The sequence below is a fragment of the Malaclemys terrapin genome, chromosome 11 (genome assembly GCF_027887155.1).
Source record: "Malaclemys terrapin pileata isolate rMalTer1 chromosome 11, rMalTer1.hap1, whole genome shotgun sequence".
Lineage (NCBI taxonomy): Eukaryota > Metazoa > Chordata > Testudines > Emydidae > Malaclemys > Malaclemys terrapin.
In genome coordinates this window covers 17,765,687-17,780,919 of record NC_071515.1, presented here as the reverse complement: position 1 = coordinate 17,780,919, position 15,233 = coordinate 17,765,687, and the positions used below count along the sequence as shown (strand labels likewise).

The following is a 15,233-nucleotide window of genomic DNA, read 5'->3' as shown; positions in this document are numbered from 1 at the left end:
CTTTGCACAGAAGACATGACTTACTGTGTTTCCTGCTTTCCCATATTCCAGGTATGTGGGGCAGAACACACTTCCAAGAACTGCCTTTTCCCCCTGGTAAGTTCCTACTGAAGTACCAAAGTCCCTCTGGACCTGCATAATGCTGCCAGGGGCCAGTGCAGCACACAAAATGCACAAGAAGGATGCAGGAAAAAGATGAAATATGTTTCACGATTAGGGAAATTTTGCACACATACACACATATATATATATTAAAGGCAGAAGAGATCTTTTCCTGTAGCTCTAGCAGATTCAGGTGAGGGAAGCATGTTTATCACTCCTACGGATAAAGCATTGCTCATTAATATAAGGTGATCTAAAAAACAAAACAATCTGGTGGTTTAAAATGGCTATGAATGTGAACGTAACAGGGATTTGAACTAACATCCCATTACCAGAGGCTCGCGTAGACAGCAGCAGCAGGCAGAAGGTATGATGCTCCAATAACAGGGCAAGAATGGCATTGCCACCCCAGCCAAAAATAGCAATTAGTCCTCTGTTGATCACATAGTATTCAGCTGGGATGGCTATAAATATAGACACACACCTAAAGGAATTCTCCTGGGTCTTACGTTTTAAAACATCCTGAATAAAATCTGACATGAAAAGCTCTTTTTTTCTTTGAATAGAGGGGAAAAAAAAAGCCCAAAGCCATTAGAAAAATGATCCATGCATCTGCGTCAGATGAAGCAGGTGGGCATGGTACCACTGCTACTTTCTTGGCTCCTGAAAAACATTTCACCAGAGCCTCAGCCAAGACTAATAAAAATAATATACTTAAATAAGCAGATGATTCACTGTTTCTGACCGAAGAACAACAAAAATAACAGCGATGTGGTCGTGGCAGGAAATCTATTCTGCCTTGAGGAAAATCTTCTCCTGAGGTGGAAAACAAAAGGTTGAGCGTTTAATGGGCTTGACCGGAAACATTTCAAGCAAGCCACATTTTGCATGAGATCTAGTGGTTCAACTTTACCGCAAAATGCAATTTGGCTGTTTACATTCTAAAGCCGTCCAGGTTTCATGGCCCTTTTGGCCAGTGCTAAGCGATAATCAGGATGAGGGTCAGGCAAAGTCTTTGCAATCAGGTTGCCACCTGACTATCTGAGAAGCGGCTTGAATTGGTGACTGTAGAAGAAGATCTCTTCCTGTCAGCCAGTGCCTAAGGGAAGTCATGTATTCTGATAGGACAGCTCGAACATGGTGCAAGACTCTTCCAGGCTCTCGTCCATATTCAGTCTCCTCCAGAAGGACTTCTGCTTCTTCTGCAGCTCTTTGCGCACACACCTGGGGCACGGGACAGACTTCACTTTGCACTCCGAGTGGAAGACAGCGCCACAGCTTTCGCACCTGCAAACACCAATTAGTTCTGTTAATGAAAGCGACATGGTGACCAATAGCATGCAACTGATTATAACAGGAGATGTGGCCAGCAAACGCTTGCTGGGAAATTTCTGGTAGTTTAGGCCTTTCCTCACATCTAAATCTTGCAGGTTCTTTCTTCTTCACATCCCTAAGACTTGACCTTTCCTATCCATCCACATATCTTAAACGCTCTCATCATCTCATGTCTTGAACACAGCAACCTCCTCTTCTCTGGCCTTGACAAATGCAATCTTTTCCCACTCAGAGCCATTCATGGTCATTTCCCTAGCCCATTGCTTTGACCACATCACCCCCCTCTTTACATTCTTTCACTGGCTCCCTTTTCATCATATCAAACATAAGCTACCTGTCTACATTTTGAAGGCCCTTCCTGACCTCTCTCTCATTCAGTAGGGAAAGGTCAACTCCTGCTTCCGATCGGCCCTTTACACCAGCTTCCATCGTCCACTTGTTACATTGTCCAACAAGCACCTTCGTGCTTTCTCCCATGCTGCCCTGCACGCTTGGGAGGAGCTTCCTGTAAACATCTGCTTCTCCTTCAATTCCCTGCTCACGGCTCTCCTTTGCCGTGGTGCCTACGCAAAACTTGACAATAGTTAGGCGGTGGTGTGCTGAGAGCACAGCCTGTCATGCTGACCAATTGTTTCCTTGTGCTCCCCCGTCTGTCTGTATCCACCTGTTGTCTCTTGTCTTATGCTTAGATTGCAAGCTCTTTGGGGCAGGGCCTGTCTCTGTTCTGTGTTTGTCCAGCAAAAGAGGGTCCTGATCCGTGACTAGAGCTATGATAATATAAATAAATAAATAAATAAATAATAGTAGGAAGCAAAAGGCTATACTACCCAGTACACACGGGGACAAGATTCTCAGCTGCTGTAAAAAACGGACGCAGCTCTATTAAAATCGATGTGCCCATGTATACCTGCCCTAGGATATCTGCTCTGTTAATGTTAATTTTTACCGTGATGAGTGTCCATCTTTTTAAGTGTCAACGTCAAGGCTCATTAGGGAACAGGTATATTTATCTGTTATAGAGAGATTGTGTTCTCTCATTGCTCTTTTATAAAAGGCAAGTTTTCTGGTTTAGTTTGCACACTCGAAGTGATTGTCTCCACTTCTGTTAATGCATATTTCAGAGCTTGGGACAATGGAATTATGACATTTTTCACTGGAATTCCACTGCAGTGGTCAGCTGTTCTGCGAAGAATAAAACTGCTGTCCACTTCTACCACAGAAGAAAACTAAGATATTCAACCAAGTACAAAGGGAACACAGAAAGTTACTGGGTATTATTCTTCGGCCTGCGTTATGCAGCAGCTCAGACTGCAGGATTGTAATGGTCCCTTCTGGTCTCACCCTCCATTACAACAGTGTTTTTCTTTTTTTAAATGTGATATGATAATTTAGAAGAATCCAATGACCCAGCAAAATGAGTGGTTTGTTATTTAACCATTCAGAGACAATGACATCAACACACTAATTCTGAATTTGGTACTGCTGTGGAGCATGTTAATATAAGAGCTGTGCAACATTACAATAATTATGGAGAGCTAAGCAATTTTAAATTCTCATCTTTTCAGTGCAAATAGCCAGCTGCAGGGATGAACACATTATGGGCTTGGTAGCTGCAGCTTTGTAGCCAAATGAGAAAAGGGATAGAGATATATAATCTTGGATGAAGTGGGTGTATTAAATAATGAAGACAAGAGTACAATATGAGTCCTTACGGCAATTCATTTTTTAAATTTAGAGGTGTGGTCAATTTTCATGATTTCATCACAAATCTTGTGATGTTTGGTGTTTTCTTTAATCCCCAGCTGCTGGAGTCAGGTGATTGCGTGGAAGTCTCAGGTTTCATTTGAAAAGGAGTAAGTTTCTAGCCCCCAAGATTGTGGAGAAAAGCTTGAAAATGGGAAGCGAGTGGCACCCTAATGGCTGAGAAACCAGGAGGCAAATAAGAAAAACCATAAATTTATTTAAAAACAAGCCAATCAGGTGGTTTTTTAGAGCCAGCTCATGATTTCTGAATAATGGGGTTGGCACCGCTGGGGGAAGTCCAGGCACAAATAGCCATTTCCTTATGTGCCTCTCAGCTCCTGACTGCACTTTAAACCGTGGGTATAAAGCTTTGTCCAACTTTCACCTGCCACAGTGCTGGGAGCAGGACCAGAGGAGACTTATAGGGGCACATCCTCATCTGGTGTAAATTGTCATAGTTTCACTGATGTCAATGGAGCTATGATGTGCCTCACCCTCCCGCTAAGGATGATGTTACCTGGCCCCAAGCTCCACCCCCTCACTCTCTGAGAGAGAGAGAATTACAATCCATATACAACAAAGCACTTAAGCTTGATGTACCATAGACTTCAATGGGAGTTCTCACATGCTTCAAGTTAAGCATGTGCTTTTGCTGGATAGGGTCATGTACACACGCATGCACACACATACACACATGTATATTACACATCTGCACAGATACAAATGAATGAGGGAGAGAGAGAGAGAAAACAGCCATGGCCTTTAAAACTTTAAATCATTCCTAACTGACACTAATGGTGATTTTATCAAGCTAATTCTCCCTGGCTAGTCAGTGATTTACAATTCTCTAGAAGTTGCTAGAGGCTAATGATTGATGATGAGTGTAATTTTGTGTTCATTCAGTGCCACTCCCTTCCCCCTCTTGATAATTCTCCCCAGCGCTCGGGGAAGTGACAAAACTTATCAGGCACTGCTGTTGAAATGGATGCCTGACGGATTACAGAGGAGCCGACCGCACCTGCTCTTGCCATCCAAAGGTCATTAACGGAGGGAGAGAGAGAGAAAAAAAAAAGGATTACAGATTTCAAAATTTAAACAAATTCATTTGTCAAACGCTTTGTAACTCAGCAACACGCTCAGATGAGGATCATTTGTGAAATTAACAAACAGCTCTCAGTTCCCCCAAAAACAGAGCAGAAAGAAATTTCCCGTTATTCTGATTCGTTATTTGGACTGCGGCAACCCCAGAACAGGGCCCCACTGTGCTAGGTACGGCACAACCACACACTAGAAAGATGGTCCCTGGCCCGAAGAGCTTACTGCACTTATTTGGGAGTGTGAGCAGCAGTGACACAGACCAGATCCAGGACTATTGGTCTTCTCTTTGATCCCTAAGAACCCCAAAGGCCTTCACAAATTGCTCTGTTTGCTCTCCCAATGATGCCAACCTTGAATGCCCATGTGCTTTCTGCCCCAACAGCAGGCTGACCACAATAACATTGTACTCAAAAGAACTCTATTTAGTGCAGCCAAACATGGCTGCTCACTGCTACTCCGGCGTCATGCAGGAGCCGGGCTAGAGGATGCTTCTGTTTGCCTCCAATGCATATGCCTATTTTAGCATTGCCGCAGAAACTCCTGGGACACCGATTGGGGCTGATGCTGAGTTCGCTCTGCGGTGGTGTAAAAGAGTTACTCCATCGAAAGCGAGTGAGTTCCCTAAGGCAAAACAGCTGAAAGATCAGAGTTAGGCCCATTGTACCTTAGAATACAAAAGGTGATTTTCAGCATCCCAGAGTTCCAAGCCATATATACAAATGAAAGCAACCTACCAATAGTTACCAATATCAACTGACTGATCATGTTTCAGCTCACTTGGAAAGATCGTCCAACCATGACAGAAAAGCAGATCCCTTGTGTGAATATTTCAGTCACATTGCTTCTTCTTTCATACTGAAATCTAATTTACCAGCATACATCAAAAACATGAATGGCTGCTGGGCTTAAAACTCCCAGCCTAGCGATTCCTCTTGACAATGTTTTTGTGAGACCATCTCCTGGCATACAGAAATTTGGACAACATACGGACATGGATTTGTCAATAGCTACACATTCGTGTTTAACAATTAGAACATCTTTCTACCTTCTCTAAGTCCATGAGGCAGAGACCTAAGACCAGGAATCATGGATAAGTGCTTGGGGGTTATTTCCCATAACTGGTTAATGTAATTTGGGGTTTGCAGGTGCTCCTAATTACATTTGGCCCAGAGCACACTACTAAACATGGCAGCCTGTATCCCGAGAGATCTGCAGTGCTCTGAAACATCAGCCCTGCTTTACACACAGCCAATTCTGTACTAGTTTCTAAGTTGTATTGTTTACTGTTAAAGGCAATCGATGATTGAGGTGCTGTCCAGATGAAGGAACCTTTGCAGCCATATTTATTGTCTCTTTCTAACTACAAATATACACGATTCCCATGCTGCGGGAGCCTTCAAATAATGTTAAAATTCAGGAAAATACAGCAGCCAGTGCAATGGCTCAGCCACCTGCATAAGCAAGTGCCCCACAACTTGAACGCCGGCTAGTAACCGACGGGGACAGCAGCTCAACAGTGAACCATGAGTGAGCCGTGAACTTGAACTGAACTCTAAAAATCAAACCTAACTTACACATATCAGAAGCTACCGACTGTAATATCCCACCAATTAAACTTTCAAATACAGTGCCATGCGTACAGCTCACATCCTGGCTACAGCACTGCCTAAAATTTGGATTAATGCAACAAAATTTCCCTCTTCCCTCTCCCCGGCCGCCCTCCCCACCCCAGCCCACCCCCCATCTCGCCAGCATACAGATATGGCCAGAATCTGGATCCGTTGCAGCTGTATTTTGTAAGGGCAACGGGCAGCACCTGTGTTAGAAGAGAGGGCGTTTCTCATCCGCATCTGAAACAACATCCCTTTTTCAAACTACCTTCATATATATATATATATATATATATTTCTGCTCCTCTCCTCAGATCCTTTTGTAGTGCCTTGGACAAATACAACAGGCATTGTTGGGATCCACAAAAAGTAAACGACAAGAGAGATGTTTTGCTTTGAAGAAGACAGAATAGAAGAACAAAATCAGACTTCTATGCAAGCAATTCTGGGTACATGCATGAAAGTCAGCAGCTCAGTGAGTGTGTGTGAGAAAACCTCTCTCCCTGGGGGGTGTGTGTGTGTGTGTGTCAATTTTTCTGCTCGTGGTCAGCCAGTTATTTTATATTCCTGGGGGATTTGGGCTCAACGTTTATAGCTCTATCCCTGCCCTTCTCCATCCTAAGGGATCTTCATGTTGGAGCCTTGAGCAGTCCTTTCATACAGCCTTGGAGAACCGCATCACGACTACCCCTCCTTCTCACAGAAGAGTGCATGCGACTTCGCAGTATTTCCCAGAGGGGCAAGAGAACAGCACCAGAAATCAAATTCAGGTCTCCCTCAGGGTAGTAAATACCAATACATTAGGCCTGCCCTGATTTTTCTCAGTTCTTGCTGGGCAAATATTAAAAGGGTTTCAGGAATAATGTGCTGCCCTTTGCATCTTTAGATGAAAAGATGTTCCCTGGAACAAAATTCCCATAACTTAGTCCTGAAAGAACTGCTACGGTGATCATGTGACCCGACAAAATGCAAGGAAGTCATTACAGGGCTGTTAGCTCAGTCTCACTATGTCCAAGCATTATAGTGCACAGATGCCTGGATCTTGAAATCAGATCCACACAGGTGGACAGAGCCCACCGACCTCAAGGCAGCTCCATGCAGGTGTTAGGTCCACCTGCACCAGTCTGATTGCAAGAATCTGGGCCTGTATCAGGGATTTGCAAAGATGCTGGCCAATGCTTTAAATGCTTGGCTATTACTTACCAATGATGACACTACACTACTACAAGTGGTACACAAAACTTCTATCCTTCCTTACACAGAAGTCCATGGAGGGGGACTACATATTCTCCCACCATTACATAACATTATTTGGTGCGAAATGTTTTGATAGTATTTGCTGCAATGGCCAGAGACACAAAATAATTCAATTAAAGGTAACATGGCTCCTTTGGTTCCTAATGCGATGTTTGTAACATTGGTGGAGTTTACAGTCATAAGGTAATTTTAGCATCGTTTTTTGTTACTGAATTTTCATTGGTTGTGACGTGCTGTAACATTTTACCTTATCTCAACATCCTAATATGCACAGATGTTTTTTGAACAGATATCATTTTCACCTGGACACTGTCACGTGATCTTTATGTATTGGCACTGACGCCATTCTGTCAGTCAAGTTAGTACCAGCAGTGGTCGTGTTTTGATCTGTCTTCACCTTGTGACAGATGGGTGCCTGAGTTTCGACTCCATGCTATGGCTGTTGGTAAATGCAATCACCATCATTTGGTGGTGGGCATTGGAGTGCACAGCATGGATTAGTCAAAATCGCCTCATTTTGCTGACCATGCCTACAATTTGAATCAGCAGAATCTACACAATGAACATCAAAAATAGCTTGGTAAGCCCTGTTGCAAGGTTCTTAGTCAAAAAGAGAATGCCGTCCATCAATATAAGACTGTTCAATTACTCTCCAATTTCCTTGGTGTTCCTACTCTTCCCAATCCAGGTTTCCAAAAGTCTTTGCCAGGCTGGAAGTGACATAAAGCTAGACTTCCTCCATACCCACAACTGGGGTCAGATTTTCATGCATGTTCAACTCCCAACATGTCAAGGAAGCTCTTTTGAAAATCTCGTCACTTGCTTAGGTGTCCAGATGGGTCTGAGCACTTCTGAAAATTTGGCCTATGGTGTCTTTGGGGGAGATTTTCAAAGGCACAAATGGCAGTTAAGCACCTAACTCCCAGTGACCCCACCTGAGTACAACCCCACTTGACCCCCTGGCTACATACACGGGTGGCTAGCCCATGCCGCTGTGGACACACTGCTATTTTTAGGCACAGAGCTTGAGCAGATCTAGTGCAGGTACGTCTACATAAGCTGGGAATCACACCTCCCAACTCAAATGTAGACGTGCCATAGCCTCTCAACTTTTCAAATCTGAACGTTACTGCTGTTTCCAGATGCATATTTCAAGATTCTCACATATGCCTGTTCTACTGTTTTTGTCTTCCAGTGCTCCTAAAGTGCTCCTATTTCCATAGAGACAAAGTATGTTTTGCAATCCACAAAAGACCATCTGCAACAGTTTGCCGCACTTGGTTGTCTGTTCCTTAACCTTACTCATTGTCAGAGCTGATCCATATTTGAGATACTATTTCTGAATCCTGACTTCTTTCATGGTTGAAGGCCGTAAGTCCCTGCATCTTTTGTGAGAGTTCTGTATACTATTGACAATAAGCTGATGAGTCTGTAGTTATTCAGGCCTTTCATGTTTCCTTTGTTATGAATTATGTCGCAGTGTTCCACATTAATAATGATACCTTCCTATTCTTCAAATATCTTTTGAAGAGCTTGTGAATGTAGCATATTGTTTTCATACTGACTCTCAACCCTTTAAGAGGGCATCTAAAATAGCTTTATCCTTCTGGTACTTTATCTCCTTTCATGCTCTTTTATGGCCAATTCAGTGTCTGTTGAAACATCGGGGCATTTTATGATTTAGGCATATTTTCTTCTGGGTTGCTGGTTTGCATTGGTGTATAGTACCATAGAGAATTAGCTTTTTCTCTACATAATCTCTGTTCCATTACAAAGTATAACCGAGAAGGAGCAAAATCCCCAAACCAAAACCAGACAATTGTTACACCCTATATTGATACTATTATTATTTATTATTACATATTGCCCCCAATACCACATTAAAAGAACAATAAGATTGCAAAGCCAAGCACTCAAAAGTTAGGAAATACCAGAAGTAAGGTTGCCTGTGCACCCTTAATTCAGCCCCCTTGTGCGTACGCATTATGATACAGTCTTTAACCACATGATCACATATTATTTTTTCTATGGGATCCATGCTCATTCAGCATAAAGAACATGAAAATGTAATCATAAGAAATTGTTTTCAACTTTCTTTCACCGATATCACATGTATGTGTTCAGTAGAGCCCTGGTTAAAATAATCCTAGATCCTGCACAGGCATTAGTTTTTATTACTATTTATTCTTTGGATTGCAGAAGTGTCTAGATCAGCGTTTCTCAAACTAAGGGTCCTGAACCCAAAAGGAGTCTCAAGACAATTGTGGGGGTGGGGGGGGTGTCACAAGATGGTATGGTATTGCCACCCTTACTTTTGCACTGCTGCTGGTGGAAGCGCTGCCTTCAGAGCTGGGCGACTGGAGAATGACAGCTGCTGGCCGGGCACCCAGCGCTGAAGGCAGCGCCGCCGCCAGCAGCAGCGCAGAAGTAAGGGTGGCGTGGTCTGGTATTACTGTACTCCGCCCTTCAGCAGTGTCCTTTATTTGGAAACTTGAAATACGGTCACCCTACTTTACACTTTTTAAAAGGCTTCACTGCCTTTGACTGCAGGAATAATGATTACATACTTCATTTAGTGCTCCTCTGAGTATGTAGAGTAATTTGCTATCACTTTTTTGGGGGGTGGAGAGGGAAATCATCACAGCCTGAAATATTTTCAAAGGGGGACCCAGCACAAAAGAGTTTGAGAACCCCTGTGCTAGGTGCTGTGCAAACATGCAATCAGAGACAGTCCTTGCCCCAAAGAGCTTATAATTTAAGTAGACAACCACGACAAAGGGTGGGTGAAAGGAAGTATTATTATCCCCATTTTACAGATGCCACAGGGAGATGAAGAGAGTTGCTCAAGGTGACATAGGAAGCCTGTGGCAGAAATGGGAAATGAACTCAGACCTCCTGAGTATCATCACTCCAGTGCCGAGCGACAAGACCATCCTTTCTCTGATGTAATGTTATCCGCTGATTTTTTTTTGTCATCCAAAGAACAATCTACTCTGTGCCAGATCTTGAAATCCCTTACGCAGATGAGTAATCCCTTGAAATCAATGGGACTCCATGTGTGAGTTAGGGATTGCAGGATTGGGTCCTCTCTTGTCCAGAACTCTGTCAGTGAAATTCACACAGAGACAGGGAGTGAAAGCAAGAGAACGTGGACAATTCGTTGTATTTTCTAAACAGTGCCCTATGTGTATTTTACCTCTAGCATGCTCAGCTATACAGCTGTAGCCCAGCTATGGAAAAACCCATATAGCTAAACACTGCAGCTTAAACGACCCTTGGCTAGAGAAGACAACCCGTTTGTGATCTTGTTCTGGGTGTGTATGTGTATGTGTGGGCAAGCTGTCTGAATCGCTCAGTTGCGGGTAACTCATGGGCACCCCGCAAAACTCTCAGAGAGGTTAACAGAACGGAAAGAAAAGGAAACGTACTCGTTTGCATTCACTTTCAAAACAAAAAGCCCCCAAAGGCAATTAATGCTTGATGCACATGTGCAGCAGCATTGTTACCGTTGCCTAGGAACCAGGCCGAGACGCACGCTGGAGAGGAAAACAGGTTCTAATACGGTAAATGAATGGAAGAGTCTTGGCAGTAATATAGGCAAAGGTTTTCCCTTGCATGAGGTGCTTGGCAGAATAGTGCCCTCCTCCTTTCACTTTTTGCAACACTCTTAACCAGGCAGCTTGGCATGGACAGGAGAACATTTTTTATGCATGTTTGAAAACTTCATGTCCAAATACAGTACTTCAGGCCTGCTTTAAAAAATATGTATCTGCTATGTAGAATACAGCATGTAAGGAATAGAACATTACATCTGGACCTATGCACCCATTCTAGGTTATTAAGTCGATGCCCAGGTATCATATTCTGGAATTTCCCGCACTAAATACAGATTGCAGTGCAACAAATTATAATTATGGCCCTCGTTAGTATACACACAATCATCCAATGACGGCTGCTCTTAGTATGTTAATGCTTCCTGCTTATAGATAATATTCTGGGTTGAATGCACTCTGAGGCTAAAGAACAGTACAAACAACTACTTAATCCTCAGACCGTCCCATGTGAGGTAGGCAATTATTATCCCAGTTTGATAGTTGCAGAAACTGAAGGAAAGAGCTAGCAATGTGTGTCTAGCAATGTGTGTCCAGTAATGTGTATTCACTGAACAGTTTACTCTGCCAGCAAACTAGAAGCACTGATGCATGTTGGCCAGTTCCAAAACTCATGGAACAGGTGAATAAACCAAATTAAACAGAGCCTGATTCTGCACCTCCTCCAGGGGTATAAGCTGTTGTGGTAGCACCTAGGGGATCTAACCAAATTGTGCGAGGTGCCGTGCAAACACAGAACACAGACAGTCTCTACCCCAAAGAGTGTACAATCTAATTATAAGACGAAAGAAAACGAGTGGATATAACAAACACACAAGTGTTCCATTTGATTTCTATAGGAGCACTGGTATGGCAAGGTCCTACTCAACATTAGAATGGCAGAACTGGGATCCATGTGAGTATGATTTTCTCACCTGTACAAGTGGTGCTGCATCAGGCTCAAATGCACTGGAGCCAAATAAGACGACAAACACTGGGGCTGATTCTGATCTTGCTTGAACCAGGAACAATCCATAAGACTTCACTAGAATTACTCCTGATTTACGCCACAGCAAGTGATTTACGCCACTGGGCCTGACTGCAACGCCCTGCTGTTCCCAGCTGGCAATGCTGTACAGCCACGCTGCACAGGTGAAAACTACCACAAAGCTGCGGAGAATCATGCCTGCTGTGTGCCTGGGCATAGTCAGCTACAAAACAACATTCACCTCAGAGTCTCCTATGGAAGTGGGCTCAACAGCAGGGAAAGCACTTTGCTTTAACCCACTGATGTTTCTGAACGACAGCTGTTGATCTACTGAATTAATGGTATTTATTAATATATAACAACAGGCTCAAGCAAAGTCGGTAATGTAAAGAAATTCTGCAGCTCTGAGGGCTGTTTCTTCTGCGGCTCTTGGTTAAGGCAGCAAGCCTGTCTTTAACTTCCCCTTAGTTATGTCGACATTTAATGCAGTTGGGTTTCCAGGGTGTTTTATGTCCCACTCCTCGATTTATATTTCCAGATTTGCACTCAACGGGGAGCATTAAGGGGTAAGTGTCAGCCGTAGCTGGATTCTGCAGGTCTAAAGCTGAGGATGAGAGTAACGGGACAAATCTGGGGGTCGGACCTAGTGCTCTGCTCAGGAAATCCAAAAAGCGGCCTTGAAAATGTATGGACAAAAATTAAAAACGTCGAGCCAGTCCCTGGGCTGGTGTCAGCAGGCGTGGAGCCACTGCAGTCAAAAACCAGAAGACAAAGAAAAAGCACACAACCTTTATGATGCATAAAATATAATCTCATAATTGTTAAGGGCGACCTGATGATGTTTGAGCCCTTGGGGCTGGCGGTACTGCCAGCACGGAGATAGGGAAGATTTAAAGAGTGCGGAGCTGCTAGGCTGGTAGTTTCCCCAGCTGCAAACTGGGGAGTACGGTAAAGACCTCCTTTGTGAAGCTCTTAAAGCTCTATGGCCGAAAGGCGCTATGTCCGAGCTAGGGGTTATTATTATTATTTGGTCAGAGGGGGAGGGGTATTTTTGGGGAAGCGGGGAGAGATGATTTGGGTGCATGGCCTGAGGAATGGCTCTGCACTAGGGGAAGGAGCGTGTGGGAAGATCTGCGACGGGAGGTAGAAAGGTAAGTGGTATTTGGTCTCGGAAAGAAGAGTGGTCAGGGATGCGGATCAAGAAGAGAAGGGAGTAGGAAGGGAGATGGGCATCACGTTCAGGCAGGAGGGAGGTGCAGCCAGGAGGTGGCGCTGAGCTTAAATGATGGTGTGGAACAAAATTTTGGTGAAGCCAGGTCCCTGTTACCCTTACTACGTCCCTGTACACCTGACTCTGGGCCTGACCCTGCAAACATGGCCATGAGTACCACGGCTCATGGGAGTAGTTCCACTGAGTTAGATGGGTGAAGCACCCCCACGCCTGAGTGGTTGCAGGACTGGGCCCAGTGTCTGTTTTATGCAGGACACTTCTAGCCAAGATAATTTTGGTAGTAAAGGAGGTCTAGGTAAAAAATAAAGGTAAAAGTCAGAACCTAGACTCTCAAATTAACCTTTTAAATGAATGCATCTTCAAAATACAATGCTTGTTAGAAAAGTCACTGTATTACGTAGGCCCAGGGAACTATTCAACCTTTTTTCCTGTTGCATATTCCAATTACAGAGTTACTGGTCAACTCTGCAAAGATGCCAAAACCAAAGCTTGGTCCAGAAGATTTTGAGCAGATAGGACTGATTCACATGGGGTCAGATTGTCAAAAGGACTCAACTCCCATTTAGGTACCTAAATAAAGGTCACTTTAAAAAAACAAAAAGTGCTCAACACTCAGCAGCGCCCGATGTGCCACTTAGGGCCAGATTTTCCACAGATCAGCAGTTGGTACGCTGACCTGTTTGGAAAATCTGGCCCTAAACTGCTAGCACAGTTCGGTAGAGCTGACACTGTGGAGAGGTCATCCAGGATAAAACATAACTGAAGCCAATGAAAATGGGATGGGAAGTAATACAATGACGGGTGCACTTCCGTAGTGCCAAAGGATTTTCTGGAAGTGCTCTATGCTATGTATTTTAGTATCTGTGCTCAGCACAGATCTTTGACATTCCCACCAAGGCTCAGATGCATTCTTCTCCAATGCAGTGCAGCCAGAACACAATACAGCCACGATCTTGCCAAGAATTACACGTGAATTTAACTTTCTGGACTGTGAATATAGTCCCACTGACTTCTGTAAAGCAATGTGTACAGTTAGGAACATGCCTAAGTCTTTGCAGGAAAGTGGCTTAAACTTACAGTGGTTGATACAGTGCTGCTATTTTAAACCTAAGTTTTGATGTTTTTACCTTAAAACTTTATGCCTTACCTGACATTGGGAGAACATTAACTTTGCAAAGTTAGAACAGTTTAACCTTGACATAACAGAACCACTCTCAACAGTTCTAAAATCTAGATACAAAAACATATTTCACCAAAATACGAAGTCATCTAACAAGCGAGTGACTTGACCTACTGAATGCAAGGAGACGACTCACAGGAGTAAAATCATCAGATCTAGTTTCTTTTGACCCTCCAAGCAATAAAAGAAGTGTTGGCAAGATCAGGACCTTACTCATTGGGTAGCATTAAACTTAACCTTAAACATCAGACATAACATTTTATCTAAGTAGAAAGAGAGAAAACCCTTACAAAGGACAATCCTACTCACGGTGAGTAATGACTTTGGGTGAAGTCCTAATAAGACTACTTATGGAGTAAGGGGCAACTCAACGTAAGGCTGGCAGAATCGGACACAAATTAACCATTTAATTCAATTTCTGAATCAATGAAATTGTCCCAGGTAATTCATGAGATTTTACAGCCCTGACGTTTTAAAAGGATGTTCTGGGTCGTAATACAAATAAGCATAGTTAGTATAGACAATTTTACATCTACAAGGATGTTATGTTTTCATTTCTGATTTATTTACTTTATTTTATTTCAGGATTAAGAGAAATAAACTTTCTACCCCAGAGCTGAGTAAGCAATAGCCAATTATATCAATGTATAGTGACCAGGTACTGACAAAACAGAGGACAACTCTGAAAACCCATTTACAATCAGGGATGTTAAAGCCTACTTTGAGACATATTGGTCAACAAATTAACAACCTAATAGGAGATGATGAGTTGGGTTTATTTGCACTAAACGTAAGCCTGGAATATAAGCAATAAAAGAGAAGGCAATCCTGAGCTGGCATAAATTGTTATAGCTTCAGTCAAGCCAGTGGTGCTATGATTATTTATACCAGCTGAGGATCTCGCCCCAGGAGTTTAAAATGACTGATTGGGCTTTCAATACATTTCTAATTATTTAAAGAACTCCCAAAGGAAGCAGAGTCTATGACGTTTAGAAAGGTCCTTGATGAGCACTTACTTAAATAAAGAAAGGATAGCGATAGAGGAGGGGAACCAGGACAAGGAAATCAAACATAAATGGAAAGAGGCTTCCAATATGAT

The 15,233-nt window shown here is 43.2% G+C and overlaps 1 protein-coding gene across 1 annotated transcript in view; it reads right to left on the bottom strand.

The window, feature by feature from the left end:
* Positions 1-236: 236 nt before the first annotated feature.
* PLEKHM3 (pleckstrin homology domain containing M3) overlaps positions 237-15,233 on the bottom strand; it is a 126,705-nt gene continuing 111,708 nt past the window's right edge. Inside the window, exon 8 of the mRNA XM_054044613.1 lies at positions 237-1,389. Coding sequence (XP_053900588.1) covers positions 1,212-1,389 — 178 coding nt within the window. The 3' untranslated portion in view covers positions 237-1,211. The remainder of the gene's footprint in view (positions 1,390-15,233) is intronic.